The sequence below is a fragment of the Berghia stephanieae genome, chromosome 3 (genome assembly GCF_034508935.2).
Source record: "Berghia stephanieae isolate SIO BIC M18660-M18661 chromosome 3, UCSD_Bste_1.3, whole genome shotgun sequence".
Classification (NCBI taxonomy): Eukaryota; Metazoa; Mollusca; class Gastropoda; order Nudibranchia; family Aeolidiidae; genus Berghia; species Berghia stephanieae.
Window position 1 is genome coordinate 83,657,091 of NC_088362.1, and position 12,661 is coordinate 83,669,751.

Consider the following 12,661-nt stretch of genomic DNA (forward strand, 5'->3'; position numbering starts at 1 on the left):
TGTCGCTGAGAAGAATGAAGTTACCACACAAAGCACAGAAGATTTTATTAACAGTGTTACCTCATCATTGAAATTTGAGACATTAACGAAAAGACATTCACCAGTTGGTGACGATGCAGTGAAAAGTTATAGTGAATTCTCGCCTATTAAAAATGGTAGCGAGGAGCCGCTTAACAAGTCTTGGAATTCAAATGAAAAGGTCAAGGATGAGATAAATAAAAGACCATCATCTAGAATTTCTAACCAAAGTGGTAAACAAAATGATATTGTTGATGACATTATAGGTGACATTCCTGGTCAAGACTTATCAAGAATTAGTAACAGTTCAATTCATTCACTAGGGAGTGAAGAAAGAGATAATAGAAATGTGCATTCGTCATCTGGTCCTAGTCCAGTGCACTTGTTATCACACAATTCTGCTAGAGAATCTCCTTCAACAGAAGCAGTTTATAGGTGAGAGCATTCACTATGAAATCCTATTCAACCAGGGCTGTCTTTAAAAAGTTTTTGAGGTTAATTTAATGGCATTTTCAACACATTTTAGATTTAAAAGGTCTGTGATAGGGATATATGGAGATTCAGAGCCGTTAAAACTCTTATGTCATATGAAAAAAATCCTTTTTTTCCAGAAGGAAATCAGAGTTATGCTTGATTTTCTAATTAAAAGATGGCTATCTCAAATGTTAAATATTAAAGTGCTCACAGGAATTAATGTAATCATTAAATCCATTTGAACTTTTGAACAGCTTTTCAGATAGATAAAAGGTCCATCGCACAAATGTATGTATTATTTTTTAGGTCTTTTTGTTTGTTTTTTGTGTTGAATTTTCTTTTCTTTTTGATGGTTGGGGGAGGGGTGGGTGATGGAACTGTTGGCATAATACAAACTATTGCGCAATGTATAATCTTATGATTTTCACGCAATTATATTTGATTTTCAGAAGACCCTCATCAAACACAAGTGATAGATTTTCCCCTGCTAGGTCTGGCCGACCAGGATCTGATGTTGACAGCTATGACAAAGATGACCAGAAGGCTGTGATAAGTTCTCTATCTAGGAACACACCTACCCGTGATTTTACCCCAACACATTCCAGACCTGCATCAGAGGCAACTTCTGGAAGAGAAAGAATGTAAACATTTTGTTATTTTACTATGCATTACTTTTTCAATATTTCTCACTGTATTTTAATCAGTTTCTATTGTATTTATCTGTATTTAGATGTATGTATGTGTGTATGTATAGATGCTTGTGTGTACTATAAATGTATTTGTGTGTATTTGTTTGTATCTGTGTATGTGTAAATATTTTTTTTGTGTCATATCTCAAAGTGTTTGAGCAAAGTTTACGTCACATGAACTGCAATTTGTTGGACAATAAAGATTTTTAAGAAAAAATTAGGCAGCTCAAATTATTAGAACATTAACGCAAAAATTGTCATACAATTAAAATTTAATTGGAAATCGGAAAGAACAAGCACATAATGAGATTCAATACAGTTTAAGGATAGCATTCTATAGATAAGAAGCATTGTATTAAATGCAAAATTACTGTACAATGTTAGAAAACTCATCAAAACCGAGCCATTCCTCCCTTTATAGGCATGTTCTTTGTTTTGTTTTTTCCAATCATTATATTTGCTGGTCCATCCATTCATGACAAAGGTTTTCCATTCAGTTCTTAATTTTCAAAGCTCTAAGTGCTTTACACTATGAGACAGTTTTGATCATAATAACACACATTCAAATGCATGAATACATCATAAGTTGAATATAAGTATAAGCATATATTTAAAAAATGAGATGCAAAGAGTAATATGAACAAGATCAATTAATGACTATTTTGAGATACCAACTATTACGAAAAATATGAGTTTTAATTTAAAAATGGAGCCAATATAAAAAACATTAAAATCTTTGAAAATTACATATTTTTGGCAAGCCACCTTTTCCTTCTATTTATTTATGAATGGTGTTCAATTTTACTCATAAAAAGGACCCGTGTTGAGTTACAAATTTATTTTTTTGAAATTACAAATTTTTCCCAGACAAATAACACATTTTTTATTCATGAGGTTGGCATCTCTGATTGTTTTACCAAACAAATGATGTTGTGTGGAATAAAACTCAAACTTGTTTTTATACATTATGAAGTGAGAGTTTCCATTTTCTTGTTTTAAGTGTAGAGAACGGGGACCACACACATGGCAGCCGACCTCCAAGTCATCCATCAAGCCGCATTGGTAGCAACCATTCTAGCCGAGCACAAAGTCTTAGTAGCATCACCAGTGAACAGGAATTGGGTCAGTACATTGGACACGGCTCTAGGTAAGTTCTAAAAGCTTAGTTGCTAGAGCAACTGCCTGATTAGCAAAGGCACTGGTATTGATCCTAGATGCAGTAATTATTCTTTTCTGACCCCAATGGGTTTGTTAAATATGACAGAAAGTACTTTGGTATAGACCACATTTAACACAACAGAAACTAGATTGAATCTACCACTAAAACTTTACAAGACTCAGCTAACTTGTTAGTGATAATAGTTTGTGGATAAAATTTAAAATTCATAATTATCATCAGTCATTTTTATTATCATGGATAGTGAACGCCCCACAGGTTGGCTACAATTGGCTTTTTAAAAATGTGCTTACCCAAGAACACAACGCTAAAATGCATTTTTTCCTGTTTCTTCTGTCATCTTTCTCAGAGAAAATATTCTTTGAGTAAATTGCATAAATCCGGATTGATGTAATAAAACTCAATCGCCTGAAACACCTATGCACAAAATTTTCAAAATAGGAGAAACAGGCGTGTAACATTGCCACCAGGTTAAAAGGTCACTTTGGTCATTCCTGATATCACGTGACTCTGAATCTGGGGCTGGTGATCAATTTTGTAGAATTGACTGGATTCTAGCAAATAGTGATTATTTGAGGATGTTTCTCTCTTTTGATGAGTACTTTTCATGGTATCTTAAGTATTCCCAGTAAAACAAACACAGAAGGATGAAGGAAGAGATGAAATATAGTTAATTTATTATAGACATTAGGCCCCTGTGCTATTGCTATTCTACAGTATTGAGAAGACTAGAAAATCAAAGTTGTTTTATTATAATGAAACCAAACAAAATTCTTTTTTTTAAATTCAGCATTTGAATAGAATCTTCAACTTGATTCAAAATAACAAATAATGAGAACGTTTCATGTTTCCTCTTTGTCAATAACATAAACCAGGATTAAGGCCTTAAAGACTGGTGTAAGATGAAAGTATAGCAATGGTGGGACAGGAAATAAAGTGCTCCATTTTAAAGAATCGTGAATTATCATAAAGTAAAATGAAATAGAATAAAAGACATACAAGGAATGAATACAGTGCTAGAGAGGAAACCTGAAGCGTCCACATAATTTGTCTTTGTGGATTAATTGATGAAGAGGCTTCCATCCACCTTTTCATTGTTTTTCTTTTTTTTTCTTTTCTTTCTTTCTTTTTTTTTTTTTTTTTGAGCTTTAATTATCAAGATCTTGATTTTATTCTCAATATTATGGTACTGGATATTAAAAAAGTAATGAACAGTGTAGAAAATGGTGACTGCTTCAATATCCAATTCTTTCCCTTTTCCTGTTTCCGTAGATCTAGCAGCGTAGATAGGTCTGGACCAACTGGTGCTAATGGCCACATTGAGGGTTACCAATCCCCGTCAACCAGACATAGAGAAAGTGATAGACCTACCAGTGTGCCCTCTTACTCTCAACAACAGGTTGGTATTCTAGAAAGTAATGTGGATATTTGTGTAACAAATACTAGGGACATTTTACCATATTATTATTTCCCCTTGATTTGGACGTCTTAGATTATTAATAATGTCAAAAAGAAATTCTCTTTATTCATCCCAAAGTGAATTTTTTCTTTAAGTTTATCTGAACGAAAGACTGAAATAAATCACACATCAGCCGCATTACAGCATAGCAAAGCGAACAATAGAGATTAAGTTTCTAGCTTTTGAAAAAAATAGATGTCAGAGAGGGTTCTAAAGCCTGTGTCTGTAGGTTCTAGTTCATTATTCATTTGGCCATTTTGCCGTATAAAACAACCAGATCGTGTCAATACAAAGAAGTTTTACTCGGAGCTTAAATTAAATAGAATTCATTTCTTCTTCTTCCACAATTTTTAATTGTCTCTTTCTTTTGTTTTGTTCCTATTCAATTTATACCAAATGTTTAAATGCAATTGCTTGAAGTCCTGGGCAAGGTAAAATTGTTTGATTAAAACCACATCACTGTGTAATTTTAGGCAGTGTGGCACAGCAGAATGACCTTTGCTTCAAACACCAAACAGTAGAAATTCATTTTTTTAAAAATTGTTTTAATAGTTTGTACTAATCATTTTTTTTTTAAAATATATTTCTTAGCAAAACTCTGACATCAGAAGTCTGACACCAGACAATCGAATCAGAGTTCCTTCATCTCCCGACTTAACAGGCCTTAGAGGAGCCGTTTTGTCTGATCGTATGGAGTCTGAGTCCAGGAATTTGGACAGAGCGAGTGTCCACTCTAATGCCGGGTCTAGAGCTAGCAGTCGAACCATCACTCCATCATTCTCTGAGAAAGAGGTATGGAATTGTTTGCCTATGGCAGGAGTTATATTTGTAGTTTCTTTTTTTTTTTTCAGTAACAATCATACTCAATAATTATAATGATAATGATGACAGTTATAATAACAATAATGATAAAAATATAAATAAAAATATTAATAGAAACAAGGAGAAGAAGAAGAAGAAGAAGAAGAAGAAGAAGAAGAAGAAGAAGAAGAAGAAGAAGAAGAAGAAGAAGAAGAAGAAGAAAAAGAAGAGGAAGAATGTAATATAATAATAATAATAATAAATAATAATAATAATAATAATAATAATAATAATAATAATAATAATAATAATAACATTAAGAAGAAGAAGAAGAAGAAGAAGAAGAGGAAGAATGTAATATAATAATAATAACAATGATAATAATAATAATAATAATAATAATAATACTAATAATAATAATAATAATAATAATAATAATAATAATATTATTATAATAATAATAATAATAATATTAATAATAATAATAATAATAAGAAGAAGAAGAAGAAGAAGAAGAAGAAGAAGAAGAAGAAGAAGAAGAAGAAGAAGAAGAAGAAGAAGAAGAAGAAGAAGAAGAAGAAGAAGAAGAAGAAGAAGAAGAAGAAGAAGAAGAAGAAGAAGAAGAAGAAGAAGAAGAAGAAGAAAGAAGAAGAAGAAGAAGAAGAAGAAGAAGAAGAAGAAGAAGAAGAAGAAGAAGAAGAAGAAGAAGAAGAAGAAGAAGAAGAAGAAGAAGAAGAAGAAGAAGAAGAAGAAGAAGAAGAAGAAGAAGAAGAAGAAGAAGAAGAAGAAGAAGAAGAAGAAGAAGAAGAAGAAGAAGAAGAAGAAGAAGAAGAAGAAGAAGAAGAAGAAGAAGAAGAAGAAGAAGAAGAAGAAGAGAAGAAGAAGAAGAAGAAGAAGAAGAAGAAGAAGAAGAAGAAGAAGAAGAAGAAGAAGAAGAAGAAGAAGAAGAAGAAGAAGAAGAAGAAGAAGAAGAAGAGAAGAAGAAGAAGAAGAAGAAGAAGAAGAAGAAGAAGAAGAAGAAGAAGAAGAAGAAGAAGAGAAAGAAGAAGAAGAAGAAGAAGAAGAAGAAGAAGAAGAAGAAGAAAGAAGAAGAAGAAGAAGAGAAGAAGAAGAAGAAGAAGAAGAAGAAGAAGAAGAAGAAAGAAGAAGAAGAAGAAGAAGAAGAAGAAGAAGAAGAAGAAGAAGAAGAAGAAGAAGAAGAAGAAGAAGAAGAAGAAGAAGAAGAAGAAGAAGAAGAAGAAGAAGAAGAAGAAGAAGAAGAAGAAGAAGAAGAAGAAGAAGAAGAAGAAGAAGAAGAAGAAGAAGAAGAAGAAGAAGAAGAGAAGAAGAAGAAGAAGAAGAAGAAAGAAGAAGAAGAAGAAGAAGAAGAAGAAGAAAAGAAGAAGAAGAGAAGAAGAAGAAGAAGAAGAAGAAGAAGAAGAAGAAGAAGAAGAAGAAGAAGAAGAAGAAGAAGAAGAAGAGTAATAATAATAATGATAATTATAATAATAGTAGTAATAATAATGATAATGATAATGATAATAATTATAGCAATAATACTCTAATGCTGCTTAGGTCACATGATCACAAGACAAAGAAAGCTTAAAGGACATTTTACAGGACATGTAAAATTTCAAATAGGTTCTAAAATTATAATTAATACTTTAAAAGGTATGCATGACCCTATTCTGCATTGTAAGACATTCTGCATTGTAAGAGTGTTTTTAATCTGTATCAAGATGTTATGAATATATTTTGTTTTATTTTTCACAGAATTTCTCACCCCGGATGAGAGACTTAGAAGACACAATAGCCAATCTTAGAAAGTTATTAACAAAGAGGGAGGCTGAAGTCCATTCTCTAAGCGCAAAGATTTCTGACTTGAAAGACATAAACAGATCTCTGAAGGATGACCTCGATCATGCCAAGATGCATCGGCCTGGCACAAGCGAGGATACTGTTTTAGAAGTAAGATAGATTTAGTCAGGAGGTAATTAGGTCCCATTCAGATTTTACCAGAAATTAATTTGAATAACGTATGTATTAATATTGTTGCCAAAGTAACAGAAATGCATAAATTGAAATAAATAAGAATATTGCAATTTATATTTAGATAACATTCTTGAAAAGACTGAAAAAAAAATTGCACAAAAAAGCTTACAAATTTTATTTTAAATACTATATGGCCGTTATTCATTTTTTAGTTAAGAAAGAAGGAAAACCATATTGCTGTCAAATCAAAGATGTTGGATCCATTGTCATTTTTATTTCACTATGCTAAATAGGGAAATCAAAACTGGTTTTATTGTAAACATTTGACCTTGGTATAGATTTCATTCTTCTACTTTTGTTTAATCAAAATCTATGCCAAGGTAAAATGTTTTCAGTAAAACCATGGTTTTCATTTCATTTTGTAGCACAGCGAGATACAAAGTGACGATGGATCCAACATCTCCAATTTGACAGGTGAGAATGTTCTTTGAAGCAGAGTGGTTTTACATCTCTTTTTTTTTATCTATATAAAATAGATGTGACCTTGAATTTTATGTAATATATTGAAACTTGTCCTTCTATGTGTGACATTTCCAAATCCCGAGGAAGAAGAAGTATTAAAAAACGGATGATCAGATGGATTTGTTATCAATGACCCACTCCCAATATTACCACATGTATTTACAACTCACTTGTACATACGTTAATGATTCATGTTGACATCAGGTTTTTGTTTGATGTGTAATCTATAGTCATTCACGGTATCCCTAGGTGACAGCTTCTGATGATTTTTTTAACATCACAAGAAATATAAAGGGAAAGATTATGAGGAAAGTTGAGAATATTTGCGATTTTTCCGAATTATCTTAGTTTAACAATGAATTACCATTATTCTTTCAGCTCAAGCAAACTGTTGCTGAAAAAGAAATTTTGGCCACAGAGGTTGTGTCTCTACGAGATGAGCTGCAGAGACTGAAACATGGAAGTGGTCGTAGATCTAATTCATCAGAGATTAGCGACTATTCACCAAACCACCCATCCGTGTTGCAACGTAAAATTGGTTTGTTTTAAAATTTATTTTTGTGTAGACATTTGTCTACATACCTCGTTAACCAGGAGTAACAACTGATTCATTAATTATCTGTAAATAGCTGATGAAGAAACAACTCAGTGCCACCAGGTGGGGTCTTCTGACCTCCCATGGTGGGCAAAGAGGTTACTTGCTGTGTCTTTGAAAAGAGAAATAGAGTATCAATATGATTTGTATTAGCACCTGTCGTTTTAACCACAACAACAACCAAAAAGACAGCACCTCTATCAAATCCACTGCTATGGATGTAATGACATTTCCAGTAGCAGACTGTGCTCAGTTGTTACTCTAGGAAAAGTTACTACACTCAGCTATTTGTTTAATTAATTTTTAGTCATAATTATTCTGACTACACTATTATTATTATCACAATTTCAAGATACAGGATAGGCGTGTCTTAATTAAGCCATAGAATGCACTCATATTGTTATATATCTTTTATCTTTGTGCGACTATGTGGTCTAATGGTATGACACTTGCTTTCAGATCAGAAAGTCCTGGGTTCAAGCCTCAATCGGCGCATGAGTCCTTGGAAAAGGCTCTTTACTCACTATCTATCACCATACTCAGGTGTATAATGAGTACCTGGCCATTAACAGCGTTGTCTCTGTCTGAAAAATTTTTATATTGCCTAACTGGCGTCATGTCTTGTTCTACATGTTATGTTTTGCTGTTGGTCAGGGACTCCTTGTAAAGCGCTTTGAGCATGTTTAGTGAATATTGTACTATATAAAAAAGCTCAAGTTATTACATACCTTTACAAATACTGAAATGTTTTTGTAATTTGTATTGAGCAAAATATGGTTTTTATTTCATTTTGAATCAGCTATCTACCACTCCTGGTTGAGTGCTTTCTAAGTTTTGTGTCACTTCAAAACAAGACATTCCCCAAATGTATATTTGTATATTAGCATGATTCGTTACATTCCAATGTTATGTTTATTTCAGTTGATCTAGAAAGTCACATGAGAGACTTGCAGGAAGCACATGAATCAGCAACATCAAAGCTGGGAAAAGCAGAAAATAAAATCAGGTCCCTTCAGGATGAGAATAAAGATTTGAAATCTCGTAGTCTCAGCATTGCTGATTTACAGGTCAGTTTTAGTGAAAATCATGTTCTTCTAGAGTATTATATGTAACCCACCGTCTCAAAGTGATATTATGTCAGTGTGAAATAAGTGTAGAAAATTTAATTTATAGCCAAGAATATGTAGCGGGTATAATTTCTGTTCCTTCTGGTGAGAAATAGATACAAATTCCTACATTGCAAAAAACCCAAAGTTCGTATTTCTTATCATTTCAATTCTAAATTCATTTTTTGGTGTCCAATTCATCCCAGCGTAATACTGTTTTGACACGGTAAGTCACATACTGTTTTTTGCTGTAAAATTATCAAAGCTGTCATCACGATCAAAGTTGCCAAATTTCTTTTCCCCTAATGTATAGATGCTCTGTAAGTTTTTGATTACACTGACTTTTTCCTACTTTAATGTTTTCCAACCATTCAATTGCGATAATTTCCAAATCAGCATGCCAGTTAATGAAGAAAATGAAAGCTTGGTGAAGCGCATTCACCAGCGGAACATCTTTCCATAGATTTTCTTATATACAGTTTTAGTGTGTGACCATGCCTTTAAAAGAAAAAGCAATTCAAATTGTTGTAAGACCCTTATATATGTACACTTCGTCTATTAAAAAAATACCAAGAGCTAGACTCTTTTCCTTTATCTTATTGATGGATGTGTAGTTGGATGTGAGTATGTGTTTTTATGGATGTGTGTTGTGTGTACTCTTCAACAACTTTGACATAATAATTATTTAGCTTTAAGATCTGAATGGTGCACACTCAGACAAGACCGAAGCAGTCAAATGTAGAGTTCCTTTTGTTTTTTTTGAGATTATATTATTTTAAACTTGAAAATCATCTCCCGTAAGTGCTGTTATAGTTTTTAATTATGGATATATAGTACTTTTTAATGATTTGAGTGTATCCTTTGTTTATGTCTGGATAGGACATTTTTTTTCTCTTGATGGATATTGATGAATCGCTCATGAACCATCTGTTCCCTTTTTAAACTAGTTACCTTTGCCTGACGTTTCCTTTGGTACATTTAACTTCAGATCTATAACTTTTTCCTAGTCATCTTCCTTTTCACTTGCGCTGAAATGATCTCAAGTGTCCCTAGTGCCACAAACCCCCCCCCCCCCCCAAAAAAAAAAAAGACCTCTAAGATTTATCATTTCTATATTGTCTGCTGTAATGGTAAGGTTAAATATATATTAAGTTTTAAATAAAAAGATAAACCAGTTGTTAACATGCATGAATAGGGACCCAGTGCCTTAAATAAAAAGTGCTGAATTGATACTTAAACATCTCTGGTGTGATTCCATGAGGGTAGCTTGGTCTCATTCAATATCTTACTGCTTGATCTTAAAGGTTACAAACAATTGGTTTCAAGATATAGAAACTTTGATAAACTTTGGCACAAAAGTTAAATGGCTATGGAGTCTATCCTTGTTTTGATAAGTGCTGATAATGTTTGATAACATCCTGTGTGATAAGAATATGCTGAATTTAAAGATATATTCTCATAATTTTGATTTTAATCATAGGAGGTTGGTGGCCACAACTTACGTGTAGAGATGGTGACACTGAGAGAAGACCTACGCAGTCTGAAAGAGAGAAATTTCCAACTGACAGAGGAAAACATGCGGCTCAGGGAATCCAAGGATTTAGGAGGTCATAGTGAAAATAAATTGAATTCTAGTTACAAATCAGGTAATATAAAGAACAAGATAGAACAGCTTTCTTTTACTGGAATATATCATGGCTACCACGAAATTTGTGGGTTTTTCAGTTTAAATAATTACAATCATGGCGGGATTTTACTCTAAGCTGTCATCATATCCTACCTTTTTCACCAAAATAGTAGCAACTGTGATTTGATTCAATCTTCAATTACGCTTGAGTTACATTGCTGTCAGGGGGTCCGATAGCTCAGTTGATAGTACATTTGCTTCACACGCAAAGGGACTGAAATTGATCCCAGGTGCAGTCGAGATTATTTTCTGACCCCCTGTCCACACAGCTGTGAATGGGTAGCTGAGTCTGTTAGATCTGGTGGAAAGTACTTTGCGATACTCATCCTATCCAAAAGATAGCATGCAATTGCTATTGTCTGTTTCACGCTATAGAAACCAGGATAAACTCAGGCTCCAGGGGCTGAATGGCTCTGAAGGGCTACTGAAAAGATGCGTTGCTGTCACTGTTATCTTTGTTATAACAAAATAAATGAGAGAAATTAGGATTTGAAAACAGTTCAATTTCACCATGAAAGGATTAAGAATTTATATGTATTCTTCTCAATAAAAGCATAAAAGTTTATCTCAATCTTTATCATTTAGTTTACTTCTCTGTGATTGTCTTTTAAAAAATATATCAAGATATCAACCAGATCAAATCAGGAATCTTATTTGTCAGTTTATCGCAACAAAATGATGATGAGGTTGTAGAAAGCAATATTGTGATCATTCATGTTTACATTTCAGAAGATAAATTTAAATGGAAAAAAAAAAACATTGCCAAAGATGTACGTATATATAAATATATTTGATTGATTGATAGCAGAGCAAATGATTGAAATGAAACCTCTTTTTAATCTCGACAGATGATGGAGTGTTACGAAACCAACAAAACTCACACAACTATAAGGATAAGAATTACAGGTCATCGTACTCTAACTACACCGAAAGTAGATCAGTCTTACCAAATCAGTACAAAATCAACAGAGAAGATTTAGCTCCTAAAGACAACAGCTACACATCTGAACGTAAACATCATGAGTCAAGTTCAAGGTCATTATTACAAAGAGAAAGTATTGAACAATCCAGATTGCGATACCCACCAAAGAAAGACGGTATCCTTGAAGCTAGTAAATCAAGTGTGCTGTATGCAGATAGATCACGGCCTGATGGGGAAATTTCTGAAAAGTTGCAGTCACAGCGGGTTGCAGATTTGTCTTCTTATGACAAGAGATACCTCTCGAGGGAAAAGTCGCCAAGACTGCATAGTAACATTCATGATTTCCGCCCAAGGGACTACAGCAAGGATGACAGGACTGGAGACAGATTGTTGTCTGATCGATACAATTCGGACATGCCAGAGAGAGATTACCAGTCTCGATCTTCAGGGTCTGCACTTAATTCTAAAGGTAACTTGTCGTAACTCTTACTCATGTTTACTTTTTCATAGTAATCTTCTTCTTCTTTGTGTCTCATTTCATAGTAATCTGTTTTCAAAAATTGTCTTAGTGCAGCATTGTGGTCTTATGGTATGTCTTTCACCTTTGGACCTATAGGTTCTTGGTTTGAGTAAGCTATGGGCAACTCAGAGTTGAGTTCTTGGAAAAGTCTCTTAACTCACATTTTTGTATCATCCTCAGCTATGATTAGCTGGACAGTAAATTTTTCTATAAAAAATAGTTATATCGCCTTTCTATTTAGTATTCTTTTTTTTTTTTTTTTTAATTTGCAGAATTGTGATCTTTAGATATGAAGATATTTGGACACTATTTTTCTGTATTAATTTCAAAATTTTGGTAGTTTGTTCCCATATTGAGTGCTGTAAACTCAACTATTATTTAATTAAAAAACACATCAAACTAAAGAAGAAAAAAAGAAGTCGACAAAATTTTGATAATTAATATAAGTAATGATGTGTCAATTAGTGAAAATTTCCAGGCCTGCACTGATGTGCCATATCCATGCATCCCTATCATCATTGTTTTAGGTTTTTTTTGTTTCTTTTTTTTTAACAGAGATATTTTACAATCTGAAACAGAAAAGAGCCAATCAATGGCTGCAGCAAGGTAAACTGATTTTCTTGCAAAAGACTTTTTAAAAATTAAATGTCATTCTATGCACTCTGATGTTATACTATTTTTTCCTCTATGTTTGTTTTGTCTGGAGTATCTCAAAATATT

At 32.9% G+C, this 12,661-nt stretch overlaps 1 protein-coding gene across 9 annotated transcripts in view; it reads left to right on the forward strand.

The window, feature by feature from the left end:
- LOC144968638 (uncharacterized) overlaps positions 1 to 12,661 on the forward strand; it is a 63,550-nt gene that overhangs the window by 37,017 nt on the left and 13,872 nt on the right. For 4 of the 9 annotated variants that reach the window (XM_078907174.1, XM_078907170.1, XM_078907177.1 and 1 more), the window contains 11 exons: positions 1 to 453; positions 942 to 1,133; positions 2,182 to 2,328; positions 3,631 to 3,757; positions 4,409 to 4,609; positions 6,371 to 6,565; positions 7,490 to 7,649; positions 8,628 to 8,773; positions 10,293 to 10,458; positions 11,348 to 11,890; positions 12,497 to 12,547. The exon at positions 1 to 453 is cut by the window's left edge and continues 124 nt beyond it. In XM_078907174.1, coding sequence (XP_078763300.1) covers positions 1 to 453; positions 942 to 1,133; positions 2,182 to 2,328; positions 3,631 to 3,757; positions 4,409 to 4,609; positions 6,371 to 6,565; positions 7,490 to 7,649; positions 8,628 to 8,773; positions 10,293 to 10,458; positions 11,348 to 11,890; positions 12,497 to 12,547 — 2,381 coding nt within the window. The remainder of the gene's footprint in view (positions 454 to 941; positions 1,134 to 2,181; positions 2,329 to 3,630; positions 3,758 to 4,408; positions 4,610 to 6,370; positions 6,566 to 7,489; positions 7,650 to 8,627; positions 8,774 to 10,292; positions 10,459 to 11,347; positions 11,891 to 12,496; positions 12,548 to 12,661) is intronic. The other 5 variants (XM_078907173.1, XM_078907176.1, XM_078907179.1 and 2 more) reach the window with 2 other exon arrangements.